This window comes from Saccharomyces eubayanus, chromosome VIII, assembly GCF_001298625.1.
Source record: "Saccharomyces eubayanus strain FM1318 chromosome VIII, whole genome shotgun sequence".
In the NCBI taxonomy this organism is placed as follows: Eukaryota; Fungi; Ascomycota; class Saccharomycetes; order Saccharomycetales; family Saccharomycetaceae; genus Saccharomyces; species Saccharomyces eubayanus.
In genome coordinates, this window is record NC_030983.1 from 172875 (window position 1) to 187916 (window position 15042).

Sequence of the window (15042 nt, forward strand, 5' to 3'; positions counted from 1 at the left end):
GAATAAAAGGTTGCGATGCCCATGCCTTTGTGAGAGGCGCTTCTTGGCACCTAAAAAACGACGCACCAACCTGCTGGAGCGTCTTTCTTCTGCCAAAGCCGCGTTCAACGCACCAAGACGGATCCGCGCATTCCGGTCTTGCTGCTTTGATTACTAATTTCTACTTCCATCCTCTACTCGTCCTGCCTGCTTTTGTAAGCATACAGGTTGATGAAAAGGTGGGGGCGGGTTTTTTTTTGGCAGTTGAGAGCGAGCGGCAAAGATAAGATTTGAATTGCACGAATTCATCCAATACCCAACATACACCGCTAACGGCTTAATGGAAAAACCAAACGAAGAAGAAAAAGAAAAGAAAAAAGAGGGGAAGGAAAATTCCATAGGCTCTGTGCACACGTAAGGCATATAAAGTTGTGACAATCATGCGGCGCGCATTGCTTTCAGTGGGGCATACATACTTGTGGCTCAATTTGACACATCTATAATAAATGCCTTACTTTTAGTCCAGCATTCGGTTTTTTCCCAGAGAGGGTGAATTTAACTCTTAGGGTGTATCCTGCCGTTTCCTAGTGGTCTTTGATTTCTATTTCTACTCTTTTTTTTTGAGGTATTTCGACGACTTTTCTACGTAGAATTACACTTCTGATATGAAACATGCAGTACATAAACTTTATTTACCTTTATAAACAAATTGGGAAAGCAAGGACACAGACCTAACCGCCGGCTGGCTTTGGCTTGGCTTGGTAATCCTAATATCGGTTTTCTTGTTCCCTTCATGCAAGATGGGTGACGAATTGAATAATTTTCTGTCGTCGACACTCTTCGTACCAATGACTATACTCTGCGATTTGGCACCCATGAGGCTTTTCCTTAGCGAGGGCCTTTGTATGCTCACGTTTTTATCATCAGCACTTTCATCGCCATCATCTCTCTTTCTATTGACATATACCATTCCTTTACTTTTTTGATTGACATTGCGCGGGAATAATGGCTGTCTGCTAGGACTCCCTCCACTAAATGACTTGGAATATCTAAATCTTTGTAAAACCTTTGTGCACCCCGATATGCTTCTTTGAGACGACCGTGGTAATGAACTAGTACTGCTTGTTAGGGCCTTACGATCAAAGGATTCACTGTAATCCTCAGTAGTATTGTTATCAACGTCACCATTATTAACACAAAAAACATCATCATCATCATCATCATCATCATCATCGTCATCGTCTGTGCTATGGATTTCATAACTGTCATGACTCATATTCACTTGATCAAGACTTCGCTTGATTTCCCGGCCTTCTTCGGCATCGCTTACAACCTCTGACACTTCTTCGCTTGGATTATCATCAGCCTCTAGATTGTCTCTAGTAAAAGAGCTGGGTATTTGTGTAGATAACTGAGACTCAGAAACAGATTCCACAAGTGGCTGTGAGTTTGTCTCCCCTTTAGAATATTGTGAGTTGTTTTCTTCATCTCCAAAGTCTTCCACGGTTGTCACGGAGGGCTTATTGAAAAATTTACTTGTTGCGCCCCTAAAAGTTTCTTGAACTACAGCAACATTACTTAACTTCCTACGCTTGATAGTTCTAGTCAGTTTATCTTCCACTTGCCTTATGTTATGAAAGTTGGCTACAATTTTGGGAGCATGATCCACTCTTTGCATTTTTTGAAAAAACGATTCTATTGGTTTGACCTTAACTTCCGTGCCGTTGTTATCGCCTTTCCCGAATTCTAAATTCGATTTGGATACTAATTGTAGTTTACGTTCTCTGTTCGCTAAAGGTTGGTGGAAGTCATATGGGCTCAAATCTCCTTGAGCGATTTTCAGATGCAAATGATGGTCTATGTCGTTGTCAAAATGCACAATTTGCTTTTTTTGAGTTTCTCTGTGTATAACATGACCAATACACTCATATAACTTTTGTCTCTTACTTTCGGTATCCTTTAAGTGTGAAGGAATTTCCTTCAGGCTCACTATCCTCTTCCGAATAGGGCAGAAGACCCTTTGAAACTGAAACGCCATGACTGCCGCTTCGTATTCACTGATGTATGCTTCTGGAATAGTCAGTTTCCCGTCTCGCTGTATACTCAGAATAATCCTTTCAATAGTATTGAACCTTCTGACCAGTTTCATTGCCGTAATCAAGCCTACTTTGGGGATGCCGTTGGTATAATCACAACCAGATAGACAAACCATAGTTCTAATTTCTTCATCGTTTAACAATCCTAATGGGAACTTTTTGGGTAGTTTACTAAAATCATCTCGACATATTTCCAAACATTCTCCGTAATCATTTAGCTTGGTAATAAGACGTCGACATCCGAATACGAGAAGATCCGAGTCTTCAGAAATTATCCCCTGCACAATGTTCTTTTGCTCTAGATACACCATTTGGGAGTCTGCCTCAAACGGGGCCACAATGTAACGGATACCGTTAAGTTTGCAATAGTCTATGATGCATTTTGCCATTTCAGGAGTTATATCAACACACTTTTGAAAATAGTCCATCGCATTTCTCCTCTCCCCGGATGCCCATAGTCTTTCAGCGATGGCTTTGCTCTCTTGCCTCTTATCCCTTCTTTTGAATTCAGTGGACTTTTTAACTGGGATGGCATCCCCATCAAACACCAAATATGGTTCAATTTTGAAAGTTTTCAGCAGACTAAACCGTTTTATGAAAAACTGAAGATATTTGTCAGTCGGCTTTCCCATTGCAAGTTCATAAGCGCATGAACAGGCAGCTCTGTGCAACCATGCGTAGCCATCGATGGCTAACGCTTCACCTTCATATCTACGTAATGACACCGGGTTTTGGATGGGCTTTAGTTGTGGAAGAAGACCCTGAATACCCATTCCTTTCTACGTTTTTCTATTTGGTTGGCGTTCTCTTTTATTTCAGTCCTATACTAGCAGTTAGAGCAGTACGAGAGTATACAGATCCACTCAAAACAGTAAACACTTGGTGTTTCTCGATAGAGAGTTTATACTCCAAAAAAATTGTACAGGTTCCTCGAAAGATTATTTTGCCATCAATTACGCAAATTTTACTGTGCACAAAATTAATTATAGTACCTCCGCGAAGGTTTATTTAAAAGACGCGTGAGAAATATGTATATGTTTATATATGGATATACATATACAAATAAATGCTTTATATAGAAAAGCCTGGTAAAACAAGAACTTTTGACTTAAACGAACTCCGAGTTTGAACTTATTGGTTCTCCTTCTCGAGCAGGAAGCTCGTATAACCGGTAATAGTCAACTTCAACGCCACCTAGCATGGCCTTCGAGGTATCTGAGGAATAAAAAAACCGCTGCCATAAGGGCGCTGTTACATCACTGTTTAACCAGAAATCGGCCAAGTTTGTCTTCCAGTGATTAGTCACTAAGAAGTTTCGAAGCAGCGAATGGTTATGGCGTGGTTTACTGTTGCCGCGTAAAAGGTTGGAGATGCCTATCATTTCCTTGAAAGTAACAACCCACTGATTTAAGCCAACCATCGAAAAACATGCATTGAAAACGGCATAGCGCCTGTGTCTTGGTTCCAAACTATCAATGGAGATTGTATGTGTGACAGTCGTCGCAATTGGGTCATCAGACACCGTATCGGTATTCTTACCATTTGGGATGGAAAATATAGGGTTTTCGAATGGTATCAGATTTAGAGCTTCCGCCTTGCGTTCCTCCTTAATTAAAGCGTACAACTCGGGACTTGTAATTCCCTTTAATATTTGAAAACATTGGACAACCAACATACCCCCCAACCACACGAAGTTCACGCTAATCCAAATGAATAAAAAGAAAGTAGAGGGATCATAATTGGAACCTTTACACAAGGTCTCATTTTTCAGGAAAGTACATCTTGAATATTCGTCAACTTGTTCGTAAATATAGTTGGTCTTTTTAAAATACTCTAAGCACAACCACATGAACAAAAACATCTCGTATTGAACCGCAAAAGCAAAAAACATAAAAAGCTTGTGATTCTTCAAACCAATGTCGTTATATACCCATGGACAATAATGATTAAATCTGGCCACCAGGGCTCCACTGAAAAGTGAATACTTACTTCTTAATGGCTTTCTTTCTAAGGTTTCGACGCAAAAGTTATTTCTGTCATATTTTCTCGACTGAATTAACTGTTTTATCGTTTCTTGTACCGGTATAGTACTATCGTCCATTTTCAAACAACCTGGGTCCGACCTTACCAATTTCAGGAATAGTACAAATGTGAAAAGGGAAGTAACCAAAAGTTGCGCGTCTTTTGCTGTATAGTCAAACACGCTATATGGGTATAGTTTCTTCACCCAAATGAATAGCAAGAAGCAGAAAGTGGAAACAAAGAGGCCACTGAAAAAGGGCGTTCTTGCTAGAGAAACTTTGTAAATGTTTTTTCTTGTAAGTGACGGTAATACAAATTTTTTCAGTGAATTCACGGTAACAACAATCACCAGGAGAGAAAGAACGATGGCTAGTGGGGGAGAAAGAATTAAAGAAATCGAATAAGTATAAATCATAAGTGCGAAAGGCGACAAAAATATCATCAACTGTGAGTGCGAATTTTTCTTGAATATTTTTTCTTTTTGATTTCCAAGTTTGTCATACCCATGGTGTTGCAGTGCCTGTTCGAAGAGTGATTTTGTTCCTATCCCTTTAGCTAGATCGAAACAGTCTTGCTTCTGGTTATTTCTTTCGTAAAAATTTGCGCCACTTAGTATCAAATCGCATATGGCCCTTTGGTCTCCTCCAACCAAGGCACAATGAAGCGCATTGAATCCTCTATTATCTGTCAATGCGACAGTAGCGCCAAATTTTAGTAGAAGTTCCACAGTGAGAAAATCGCCTTGGTAAGCAGCCCACAGCAGGGGGGTTCTACTGTTGTAATCTTTCGAATCTATATCGACATTGTTATCGTTGCTCACAACGAAATAGAGGACGTAAACTACAAGCATAATATTGGAACTGTAGACACTGAAATGCAGAATGTTTAGGCCTTGCCCATCTATAAGCGTCGGATCAGCCCCATGCTTGAGAAGTAGATCAACGATATAAACGTGACCATACCTCGCGGCCCAGTGCAGAGCAGTAGCCCTCTCGGGGCCTGCTGTTTGGTTAAGATTCGCACCTCTGCGTACGAGGAATTCTGCTATAGAAAACCTATTTTTGATGCAGGCCCAATGCAGGCCCGGAAGCTCGTTAATGCAGTCATTGTTGATATCAATGGCCCCGCTTTCAACCACATCCTTCACCACCTTCAAATCGCCGTCCTTGATAGCTTCGATGAAAGTTTCAACCACAAACTCACTATCCAATTCGCTGTCCAGAACCTGTGTTTGATTACCCACCCCATCAGAGGTACTTCTCATGCTCTCATCACGACTAACTCCTGACATGCTACTAATAATAGACAAAATGAGCTTTCCTCAAATAAAAAAATTGTTCAACTCGATCGATGGGCTTTTCAACTTGCTAGCCAAAAAAACAGTAAACGAACGGACTTTTTTGCTTGTCGATCTAAGTACCCTCAAATTAAAGACTACAGCCAGAATGGTTAAGAATCATTTGAGCAAAAGAAAGTTTCAGATGATTATAAATAACAGCCATGCAATTCCGAATGAACGAACTCGCCTTAGATCAAGGAGTCAGGCTCGTTTAGCAATTGGCTTGGTACATCGCATACTGCACGAAGCCATAACCTAAAAAAACGAAAAAAAAAAAGAGAAATAGAAGATCATTTTCTCGTCCTATTGTTCGCCAAGCTTCGCATCTAGTCAACTTTGCAAAAAAAAAAAAAAGCATTCTCCCTGCTTACTTTTCAGAGGCGCATTCTTCGAGAATTTTGGGAATTTTGGAATCATATACCTCGCTAAGAAGCACGAGGAGTAGTAGTAATATAACAAAATGCATAAAGGGGCTGCTGCTCCGGAGATTCTTATGTGTTATACATTCTTATGTAGTTTTCGCTGGCGCCGTGCCACCAATTTCTTGCTGCAAAGGGGCAGAAGCACAAAAGGTGACGATCATTTTCAGCCCTTAGACTCTAATTTTGGCAAGGATGATAGGGATGGCTGCCGAGAACTCCGGTCCTGAGTCCTTTCTCTCTAGAGATATGTTCAAAGCATTCTTCAGTTTTGAGTTTTCTTGTAGCAAGGGATAATTCTCCTTAGAGCTGGTGTCCGGAATCATTTCAAAAAGTCCATAAAAAAGCATAATTAGTCTTTGTCTTAGCTCGATATCGCCGACTTGCTCCGCGAAGACTTCAACGGCGTTTTCGATTAGTTCTTTTTGAGTCAAGAGTTCTTTGGCTATCAGCGGGATAGTAGTTGCGATATTGGCAAAGATAGCAGCGACGGCGCGTTGGGACTCGATGTCAGACAGTTGTAATAGTTTCACCAGTATTTTGAAGTTCTTCAAACTCTGCGGGTTTTCTAAATTGAAAAACTTTGCAGCAATCGTTAATGGATGGCTCATCATATTGCTTATCAGTTCCAGTGTTGACCGTTGCAATGGAACATTCTCGTCTAACATCAGATTCTCGATTGTCGACCAATAGGCCGGTGTAGACACAATATGCTTGCAGACTTCTTCACCGTCAGAAGTCTCTGACGAGGCTAGATTTGTTAAAGCCAACAAAGCCTCATAATTATCTGTTAGTTTTATTTGCTCATCGTTATGCAACGGATTGTCGTCCACAGGTGTGGATCTAGGTAGCAATTCGAATAGGAAAGGAATAGCGTTCAACGCAGAGTATTTTTTAAATATCAGGGCCGGATTGGTGAATATTAACATTCTTGACAGGGCGCGGCAACCCAAAATTCGGATCGGTTCCCCAACGTCTTGCTTACCGACTAGATATTCTAAGACGACAGCGGTACCACCCTGCGCAATGCATTCGGAAATGAACCCTTTCGAGCGTGTGGTGTTATAGATGACTCTTACTACCTGCTGTTTGCAATTGGGGCTCAGAGTTTGCATTTTGGTTTTCAAATAGGAAATTAACTCTGCCTTCAATACGTACTTTTCGACAAACAAAGTAATATCCTCTTTTGATTCTTTGTCATTTCCCGTATTCTCCGTGCTTGGGGCTTTTAAGTCCGCATAAACTCTCAGGTCATTTATCGATTGAGCGCTGCCATTGTTTTCCTCTGGCAGGGTGGACAAATTAGCTACCATAACTAGCAGACCATATAAAGAGTGCGTCATTTTCTGGTTTTGAACCATGGTTATTAGCATTTTGACAAAATTTTCATCGTTTCTGATCATGTTCTTAACTGACGGCTTCAAACTCAGGTATGCTAACCCTTCAACGCACATTTCTACTTTCTTGACTTCATCAGGTCTCACCGTGCCCTTATCCACACTTTCTATTTTAGGCATTTCGCATTTTGAAATTGCACTTATCAAAATCTCTGATAGTTGTGTTATGTTTATATTTGTTAATTTAGTGAATGACCACGTCTTGACTAGTACTAAGGCAGAGTATATTTTTATATCTTCTAGGCTTAGTGATGTTTCCAAAAGTTGAAGGTAGTTTTCTGTAATGTACACTCTCATGGTCTCATCAATACATGCTGCAGATAACAATTGCAAAAGCTCCTTTGTAAACTGTAAATCTTGTTGTTCGAAAACTCTTTTTTTGAAAAGCTTAGTTAGCCCATTGCTTAGAAATATTTCGGAACACAGTACAGTTAAGGAAGGGTACAGTTCAGACAGAACTTTGACAATGATTGATAGTGGGTCGTTCCCCACATCGATTTCTGCCTCTACGATCAAACTGCTCATGAAATCCATAAACGTTTTATCAAAATCTTTCTGAAAACTCGATTGCAATTCAGCAAAAATTATCAGCATCATCGATTTCACCCCGTCTTCGTTTATGCGTAAACAAAGCTCCTTCACTAAAAATCGGACATCTTTGAAGTCATACTTGAACTTATTTAACAGTTGTAGGACCACACTGAGTAGATATGTAACATGAAGATCTTCACCATAATGTATTCTCGCTTGCAGCTCATTTAGTAATGGAGCCGTTGCATTTTCGGAAGGAAAGCAACCAACAAGAACGTGCACAGATGATCTTGATAGCATTTCATACAAATCGAGTGCGAATGGGATATCTTCTTGAATGCGCTTCGACAAATGTGCGCGGGACTCAGAATGGTCCTGGTAAGATCTGGTTAATATGTCTTCAATTTTCTGGACGTCTTTGAAGATTTCATTACCTGCTAGATTATTCGCCAGCATTCCAGGCTCAGAGTACTGCCTTAACTGAAAGATTGTATCCACAGCATCATTGTATTTCTGAACATCAGGGGTAGACTTCAAAGTCTTATCGAACGCAGCACATAGATTATCAATGGGAGTGATATCTATTTGATTCTTTTCTCTCTCGTTTGATACCATTGTAGTACTAAGGATAGTCTCTTGGCTGTGGCCTTTCAGGAGCAGATGCCCTCATCATTGCGCAGAAGCCAGGCTTGCATTTAACCCTTCGTGCCTTATAGCGGCTGAAATTTCGTCATGATCAACGATGCCCAGTTAAATTAATGATGGATCCCCTATATAATACGCCTACAATTGTTACCGAAGAGGTTCTCATTAATACCAGAATACAGGAATAACTCCAGGGAATATAGGTGGGTAGAAAATGTCAAAGAACGAGTTTTTTGGTAACGAAAATGATGTAATCTGGAGTGGCCCAAGATTCAGTGATTCGCCTGAGTTCCAGGCAATGAAAGAAGACGTCGCTGCAGAACTGTTTGAAATAAATGGCCAAATAAGCACACTACAGCAATTCACCACGACGCTAAAGTCGTTTATAGATAAGGGTGATGTTAGCGCAAATGTAGTGGAGAGGATCAATAAGAGGTCTGTGGCGAAGATAGAAGAAATAGGCGAGCTAATCAAGAAGGTCAACACATCAGTGAAAAAGATTGATGCTCTAGAGGAAGCAAGTCTGGATAAGACTCAAATAATAGCCAGAGAAAAACTGGTAAGGGATGTGAGTTATTCTTTACAAGAGTTTCAAGGTATCCAACGGCAGTTTACCGGAGTAATGAAGCAGGTCAATGACAAGGCGAGAGAGTCTCTTGAAGCAACCGAAATGGCAAACAACACAGCTCTAATGGATGAAGAACAAGGGCAGAACCACCAAATGAGCAAACGAATATCAAGCAACCAAATAGTCATCGAGAGAGATCCAATAAATAACGAGGAATTCGCCTACCAGCAAAATCTTATCGAACAAAGAGACCAGGAAATTAGCAATATTGAGAGAGGTATAACGGAGCTGAACGAGATATTCAAAGATCTGGGAAGCGTCATCCAACAGCAAGGGGTTTTGGTTGATAACATTGAAGCAAATATTTATACAACATCTGATAACACCCAAATGGCTTCAAATGAGTTAAGGAAGGCTATGCGATACCAGAAAAGTACGAGCAGATGGAGAGTATATCTGTTGGTTGTTCTTCTCGTGATGCTTTTCTTTATTTTTCTCATTATGAAAATTTAGGCTTATTTTACATTCTTAAATAATACATACATATACATGTAAAAGAAACTCAAAATATTTGCCGTTTTACTTTGAGGTTTTACGTACCAGAGTAGTATTGTTTTTATGACATAGGATTTGTACTCTTTGACGTTTTTGCCTACCCACAAGTAGTGACTAGGTATTAAAGGTTCAGTTTTTCTCTCTGCTCGAGAAGGCATTGGTATGATCAAATATCTTAATAAAGAACTATCAAGACTTTCTGACAAAGGCGAAAAACCGTGATCGGCAAGATCACTGAGATACCATAAAAGTAGAAAAAAAGGAAGAAGATAGAATATACAGATATGCTGTGGGTAAAGTGTGCTTCACCTGGGCTCCGAATAGCACGGAAGCTTCATACAGTAAACAAAAAGAGTAATTTCTCCAAGATATTTTTGGCTACAGGTGGTTTACTAGCGACAGGAGTGATAGGCTGCTATCTAGGTTATAGATGCTTTAAAGGCAAGGACAACAACTCTGAGTTATCCCCATCTCATTTCGTTAAATATGAAATTTCACACAAGCAAGACATCGATTCATCGCATTTTTTACTCGAGTTAACTCCACTAATTAGGCAGAATGTAAATATGTGGTCACTGATGACTGCAGAAAACCTATGGTCTGTTGAAGTCAAACAACCGGAAGTCATGGTGGTCCGTAGTTATACGCCCCTACCGCTTCAATTTAACCCAGTTTCAAAAGAATTGGAAATCTTGAAAGACGGTGACAATGCTGATGGGAAATTATGTTTTTATATCAAGAAGTATGAAAACGGAGAGGTTGCGAGATGGCTGCACCAACTTCCTAAGGACCATGTGATTGAAATAAGAGGCCCATTTATTGATTATGAGTTTCCGCATTTGTCGAATGAGTCCAAAAGATCTCGTGAGTGTTTATATACGAGCAGAAGCAATACCGAAATCCCCAATGAAGATGAGGATTCAAAATTCACTTATCAGCCCTATGACATAATGATGTTTACAGCCGGTACTGGAATAGTGACCGCCTTACAATTGCTCTTGACAGAATCACCATTCAGAGGCAGTATCAAATTATTCCACACAAGTGAAAATATTCAGCAACTGGGGCCTTTAAATTCTATTCTTTTGAAACTCCAGGCGTCAAACAGGGTCCGGTTACAAGTTTTTGAATCAGATAAGCAAACAAGAAATAAAATATTAGAAGATATCGGGAAAGCTATACCTAGACCCTCTTCATATAAAGGTAAGCTGCCATTCTCTAGTATCAGTGGTAGAGGCTTTGAGCCTATATTGGCGTTGGTGTGCGGTCCAGAAGGTTATATTAGTAGCATATCTGGGAGAAAATTGGATCTTAATCAGGGACCCATAAAGGGCTTGTTAGCCGCTAAAGGTTGGAATTCCGAAAATGTCTATAAGCTTTCATGAAATAAAGACAAGACGTTAAAGTGTGACTTTAGCACCTGTTTGTGAATAACAGTTTAGGGAGGCTCACGAAGACAATCGAAATGGCAGTTACAATGAAAACGTTACATACTGTATATAGTAAAAAAGATAAAAGTCTAATTCATGCATTCTTAAGCACTAACTTAAGATATTATATTCATTTCCTTGGCGTAGCGTGTGGTGACTCTTTGAACCTGTCTAATACCACCGCACGCAATTAGTATTTTCCTTAAGAGGTCCCTCCTGAAATTTACTTCGGCAAATCTTGTGTCTGTATGACTGACAGACACATCGTTATATAACCATTGGAAAACATCATCTAGGCGGTCCATATATCCCAGTTCGCTAAGACGAATGCAATAAACCATCACTAACTTGGAAAATTCTTCAGATTCCTCCAACTTAATAGCTGTTAGTATTTTGTTTTCCAAATGTGACAAAGTAACAATCTCCTCCATATTCTCAAACCCTTCCTTCATCAATATCGTCCTAGCAAATCTTTGTAAATTCTTAATCCTGCTCTTTCTATTAAGTTCATCGTTCGTCTTACGTTCCATAAAGTTGATAATGCTTTGGTTATCATTTTTAATATCACTAACCATTTCATTTATGTTAGCTTCATTACTACTAAAAGCGTCCGTATTCGCTTTACTAGAAGACAAGCCAGTAGTATTTGTTGTATCCCAATATTGGGAACCATAAGCCCACCATCCGTCACTTACCAGAAGCCATGTTTCCATGTCCTTATCGAACAAGTAACCATCACCATTACTCAGGGTGACCAACGGGACACCCTTTTTCGTGATGGAGCACATCGTTATGTTTTCAGCTCTAGTCAATATGTCATCAGAGTAACGCAATGTAGGATTTAATAACGGGTAGATGGTATTCGTAGGGAATGCCAGCTTTTTCTGTTCTATGTTCCAACAATAAAGCTCCCCTATGCTCGTTAAACAAAGTAGGTACGTCCCACATGCTTCTAGGAAACTAATGCCAACACCTAGTATTAAGGGTGCCATTAGCTTTCTACCCGAATCAGAGTATATGTAAATAATTCCGTCTTCGCTACAGAATGACCAAAAAGTATCACCTGCCGTACAAATTGTTACGAGCTTTGGTATAAAATCTTGGAACAATACTTGATCCTGGTCAAGTACTTTTGAAGTAAGCCTCACTATCGTTGGCTTTTGTTCGTTGCCAGACCCATTTTTTACCTCAAGAATTAAGTTTGGGTTATTAATTGGAGAATATTTAAACGTAGATCTGATTTTCGGTGTTGCGAGTCTAATCCTCGAAAAAGAAGTATTGGGAAGCATAAGGCCTGTATCCAAAAAGTCAATGGGTTGCAATTCTTTTTTTTGTTTCTTGCTACTAGGAACATTGTTTGTAGCGTCATTCGGAGTCGCTTCTTTTGGTTTTCTTTTTAGGTCCTTGGGCACAGTATAAGAAGGCGCGTTAAATTCCATTGAGGTACTCTGAGTAGTCTTAATACCATTAGTTTGACCTGAAGGTAGCTTTTTTTTAGACAGTTTCTTCCCCGTTATTGGTCTACTCGTGTCGTTGGGTATAGACGTTATACTTGAAGATGCTTCGAGTTTGACATTTTCAGGGAAATCCTTGGGTGTTTGTGTTGGAACTGGTTCCTCGAGCTTTGGCAGCTTTTTATTTAATTCCTGCAATGTTTTTATTTCTGCTAGCGGTAACGCCACACCCAAATCCTTCTCTTGAAATGCAAATGTGTATAGCGTTGTATCGTTTGAAATGGCAAACAAAGTTAACCCATCTTGTGACCAGGACATATCGTTTATTGCTGTTGATGAAACCTGTAATGCATTAAACAAAGGTTTYATTCTCTTCGTGTTCCAGACTAAAACGGTACCGTCCGTTGAGCCGGAAGTAGCGATTAGGTTGTAACGTGTACTCGTGGCCTTTTTAATGTTGGGCTTCTCATAATATGCTGGTGAATAGACGAGAACTTTGCAACCATTTGAAGAGGGTGTCACCAAAGTCTTCATAACTTTATAGTTGTTATTTCTGTCTAGCAAAGTAGTGCAACTGGTGGCGTTATTTGGTACGCCTTTGACTGAGTTTATTACCGGTAAAATATCTGCCTGAGGTGACATTGAAATTTTGTAATGCAATGGATACATCTGTACATGTTGTGTCAGTTTATTTATAAGCTTGTGTGTACCTGTTTTGTTAACTTGATAGACCAAAATTGATCTATCGGCAGTCAAAATGGTAAAGGTCTGACCGGTTGGATCTATTATTCCCGTAATAGGTTTGCTCGCCTTGTCCATAGATATTTCCGATAGCTTTTCCGAGCTTTTATGGTGGAATAGCAGTACCTTGTTTTCATTACTTAAAAGAACAAATATGATGCCCAGATGTATGTCGTATTTCACATCTGTTATGGTGCTTGGAGATTTACATTCGAACATTAGTTTCTTCTTCATTTGTTCTAAGGAATTAATACTAGTCGTGTCTTTATTGAACCAACCAGAATAACTCCACACACGATGTTCAGACCCAATACACAATGCTTCGAGGTCCCCTGTTAAAAAAAATATATCACCGCCAGAGTCCTGATCAACTTGAAATGAAAGTTCAGGCTTCAAGTCCTTGATCATGGCTTTATCAAAGGCGGTATCGACTAATTGCTGTTGCTTCCACGCCATCACGTGACCATCGCTGCCAGCTAGTATAATATAGGGGCCAAGGGCAGCGAGGGTGTTCACTTTCTCGTCATTAATATCCAATGGATACTTAAGCAGTCTCATCGCTTTGGCTTTTGTATATCGTGGACCCTTCTTATTAATTGTTGTACTATTTGCAAGTGTACCTACGCTGATTCGTATATTCCTTCATAAAGACTTTATAATGCTGGCCGAATTAATTGATCTTTTTTTTTCGCGCTTTTTTTTTGTCGACTTTGAGAGAAGAAAAAATATGGAATGAATAATTGAAAGCATATTACTGTGCTTTATCAAATGAAAGAGAATAACAAACAAGGGAATATACTGCTTTCTTAGTTCGGTTGATTTACTTTAGGTACGCAAGATTTCTCTCTGTTGTATTTTGTCGTCAATTTTTTGCTCAAGAGACGCTCGCTTTTTTGCAATTTTTTCAAGATTAAGGGACTCAGAGAACTTATAGAAAAGCAGATCATGGGCAGCAGATCAGAGGATGTAGGAGCAGTGGATAGAGGGAGCTCCAGAGTTGAACAGGACGATGTTCTTATGGATGATGACTCTGATTCATCGGAGTACGTGGATATGTGGATCGATTTATTTCTTGGAAGAAAAGGCCATGAATACTTCTGCGACGTAGATCCTGAATACATTACAGATCGTTTTAACTTAATGAATTTGCAAAAGACAGTTTCTAAATTCTCTTATGTGGTACAATATATCGTGGACGATTTGGATGACAGTATCTTAGAAAACATGACTCATGTCCGTTTAGAGCAATTAGAATCAGATTCTCGTAAGCTGTATGGCCTCATTCATGCACGTTACATCATAACGATTAAAGGTTTGCAGAAAATGTACGCTAAATACAAAGAGGCTGATTTTGGTAGGTGTCCTCGTGTCTACTGCAACCTACAGCCGTTATTGCCCGTTGGTTTGCATGATGTTCCAGGAATAGATTGTGTTAAATTATATTGTCCATCCTGTGAGGATCTTTATATACCAAAGTCTTCGAGGCATAGCTCGATTGATGGTGCATACTTTGGAACAAGTTTCCCGGGTATGTTTTTGCAGGCATTTCCAGACATGGTGCCCAAACATCCAACAAAAAGATACGTTCCAAAAATTTTTGGTTTTGAATTACACAAACAAGCTCAACTAACGAGGTGGCAGGAACTACAGCGACTCAAGATGGTCAAGAAGCTTGAATTCAAAAATGTGGATTTGACAAAAAGTGGTGGTTTTAAAACCTAGCAGAACAGTAAAAGAAAAGAAGAAATAACATAGATAAATTGAAATGTAAATAAAAATGATGAAAAAAAGAAGGAAGCTTACTATGGTGTTGCAAAAATCTGTCATTGCACTTTTCATCAGCATCTTCATTTTGTGGAATATTGC

General features: G+C 39.6%; 7 protein-coding genes across 7 annotated transcripts; 3 read left to right on the forward strand and 4 right to left on the reverse strand.

The window, feature by feature from the left end:
• Positions 1-667: 667 nt before the first annotated feature.
• Positions 668-2848, reverse strand: EXO1 (Rad2 family nuclease EXO1; the record flags this gene model as incomplete). The annotated part of the gene is made up of 1 exon (XM_018367883.1): positions 668-2848. One exon carries the CDS (start codon positions 2846-2848, stop codon positions 668-670), a length of 2181 nt encoding a protein of 726 aa, XP_018219265.1.
• A 335-nt stretch (positions 2849-3183) lies between these two features.
• Positions 3184-5388, reverse strand: AKR2 (putative palmitoyltransferase AKR2; the record flags this gene model as incomplete). The annotated part of the gene is made up of 1 exon (XM_018367884.1): positions 3184-5388. One exon carries the CDS (start codon positions 5386-5388, stop codon positions 3184-3186), a length of 2205 nt encoding a protein of 734 aa, XP_018219266.1.
• Positions 5389-6028: 640 nt separating this feature from the next.
• On the reverse strand, positions 6029-8398 carry SHE4 (She4p; the record flags this gene model as incomplete). Its single annotated transcript, XM_018367885.1, has 1 exon — positions 6029-8398. The coding sequence occupies one exon, from the start codon at positions 8396-8398 to the stop codon at positions 6029-6031; it is 2370 nt and encodes a 789-aa protein (XP_018219267.1).
• A 244-nt stretch (positions 8399-8642) lies between these two features.
• On the forward strand, positions 8643-9509 carry PEP12 (SNAP receptor PEP12; the record flags this gene model as incomplete). The annotated part of the gene is made up of 1 exon (XM_018367886.1): positions 8643-9509. The coding sequence occupies one exon, from the start codon at positions 8643-8645 to the stop codon at positions 9507-9509; it is 867 nt and encodes a 288-aa protein (XP_018219268.1).
• A 326-nt stretch (positions 9510-9835) lies between these two features.
• Positions 9836-10936, forward strand: CYC2 (oxidoreductase; the record flags this gene model as incomplete). The annotated part of the gene is made up of 1 exon (XM_018367887.1): positions 9836-10936. One exon carries the CDS (start codon positions 9836-9838, stop codon positions 10934-10936), a length of 1101 nt encoding a protein of 366 aa, XP_018219269.1.
• Positions 10937-11097: 161 nt separating this feature from the next.
• HIR2 (Hir2p) lies at positions 11098-13734 on the reverse strand (the record flags this gene model as incomplete). Its single annotated transcript, XM_018367888.1, has 1 exon — positions 11098-13734. The coding sequence occupies one exon, from the start codon at positions 13732-13734 to the stop codon at positions 11098-11100; it is 2637 nt and encodes an 878-aa protein (XP_018219270.1).
• Positions 13735-14121: 387 nt separating this feature from the next.
• Positions 14122-14898, forward strand: CKB2 (casein kinase 2 regulatory subunit CKB2; the record flags this gene model as incomplete). Its single annotated transcript, XM_018367889.1, has 1 exon — positions 14122-14898. The coding sequence occupies one exon, from the start codon at positions 14122-14124 to the stop codon at positions 14896-14898; it is 777 nt and encodes a 258-aa protein (XP_018219271.1).
• Between the last annotated feature and the right edge of the window lie 144 nt (positions 14899-15042).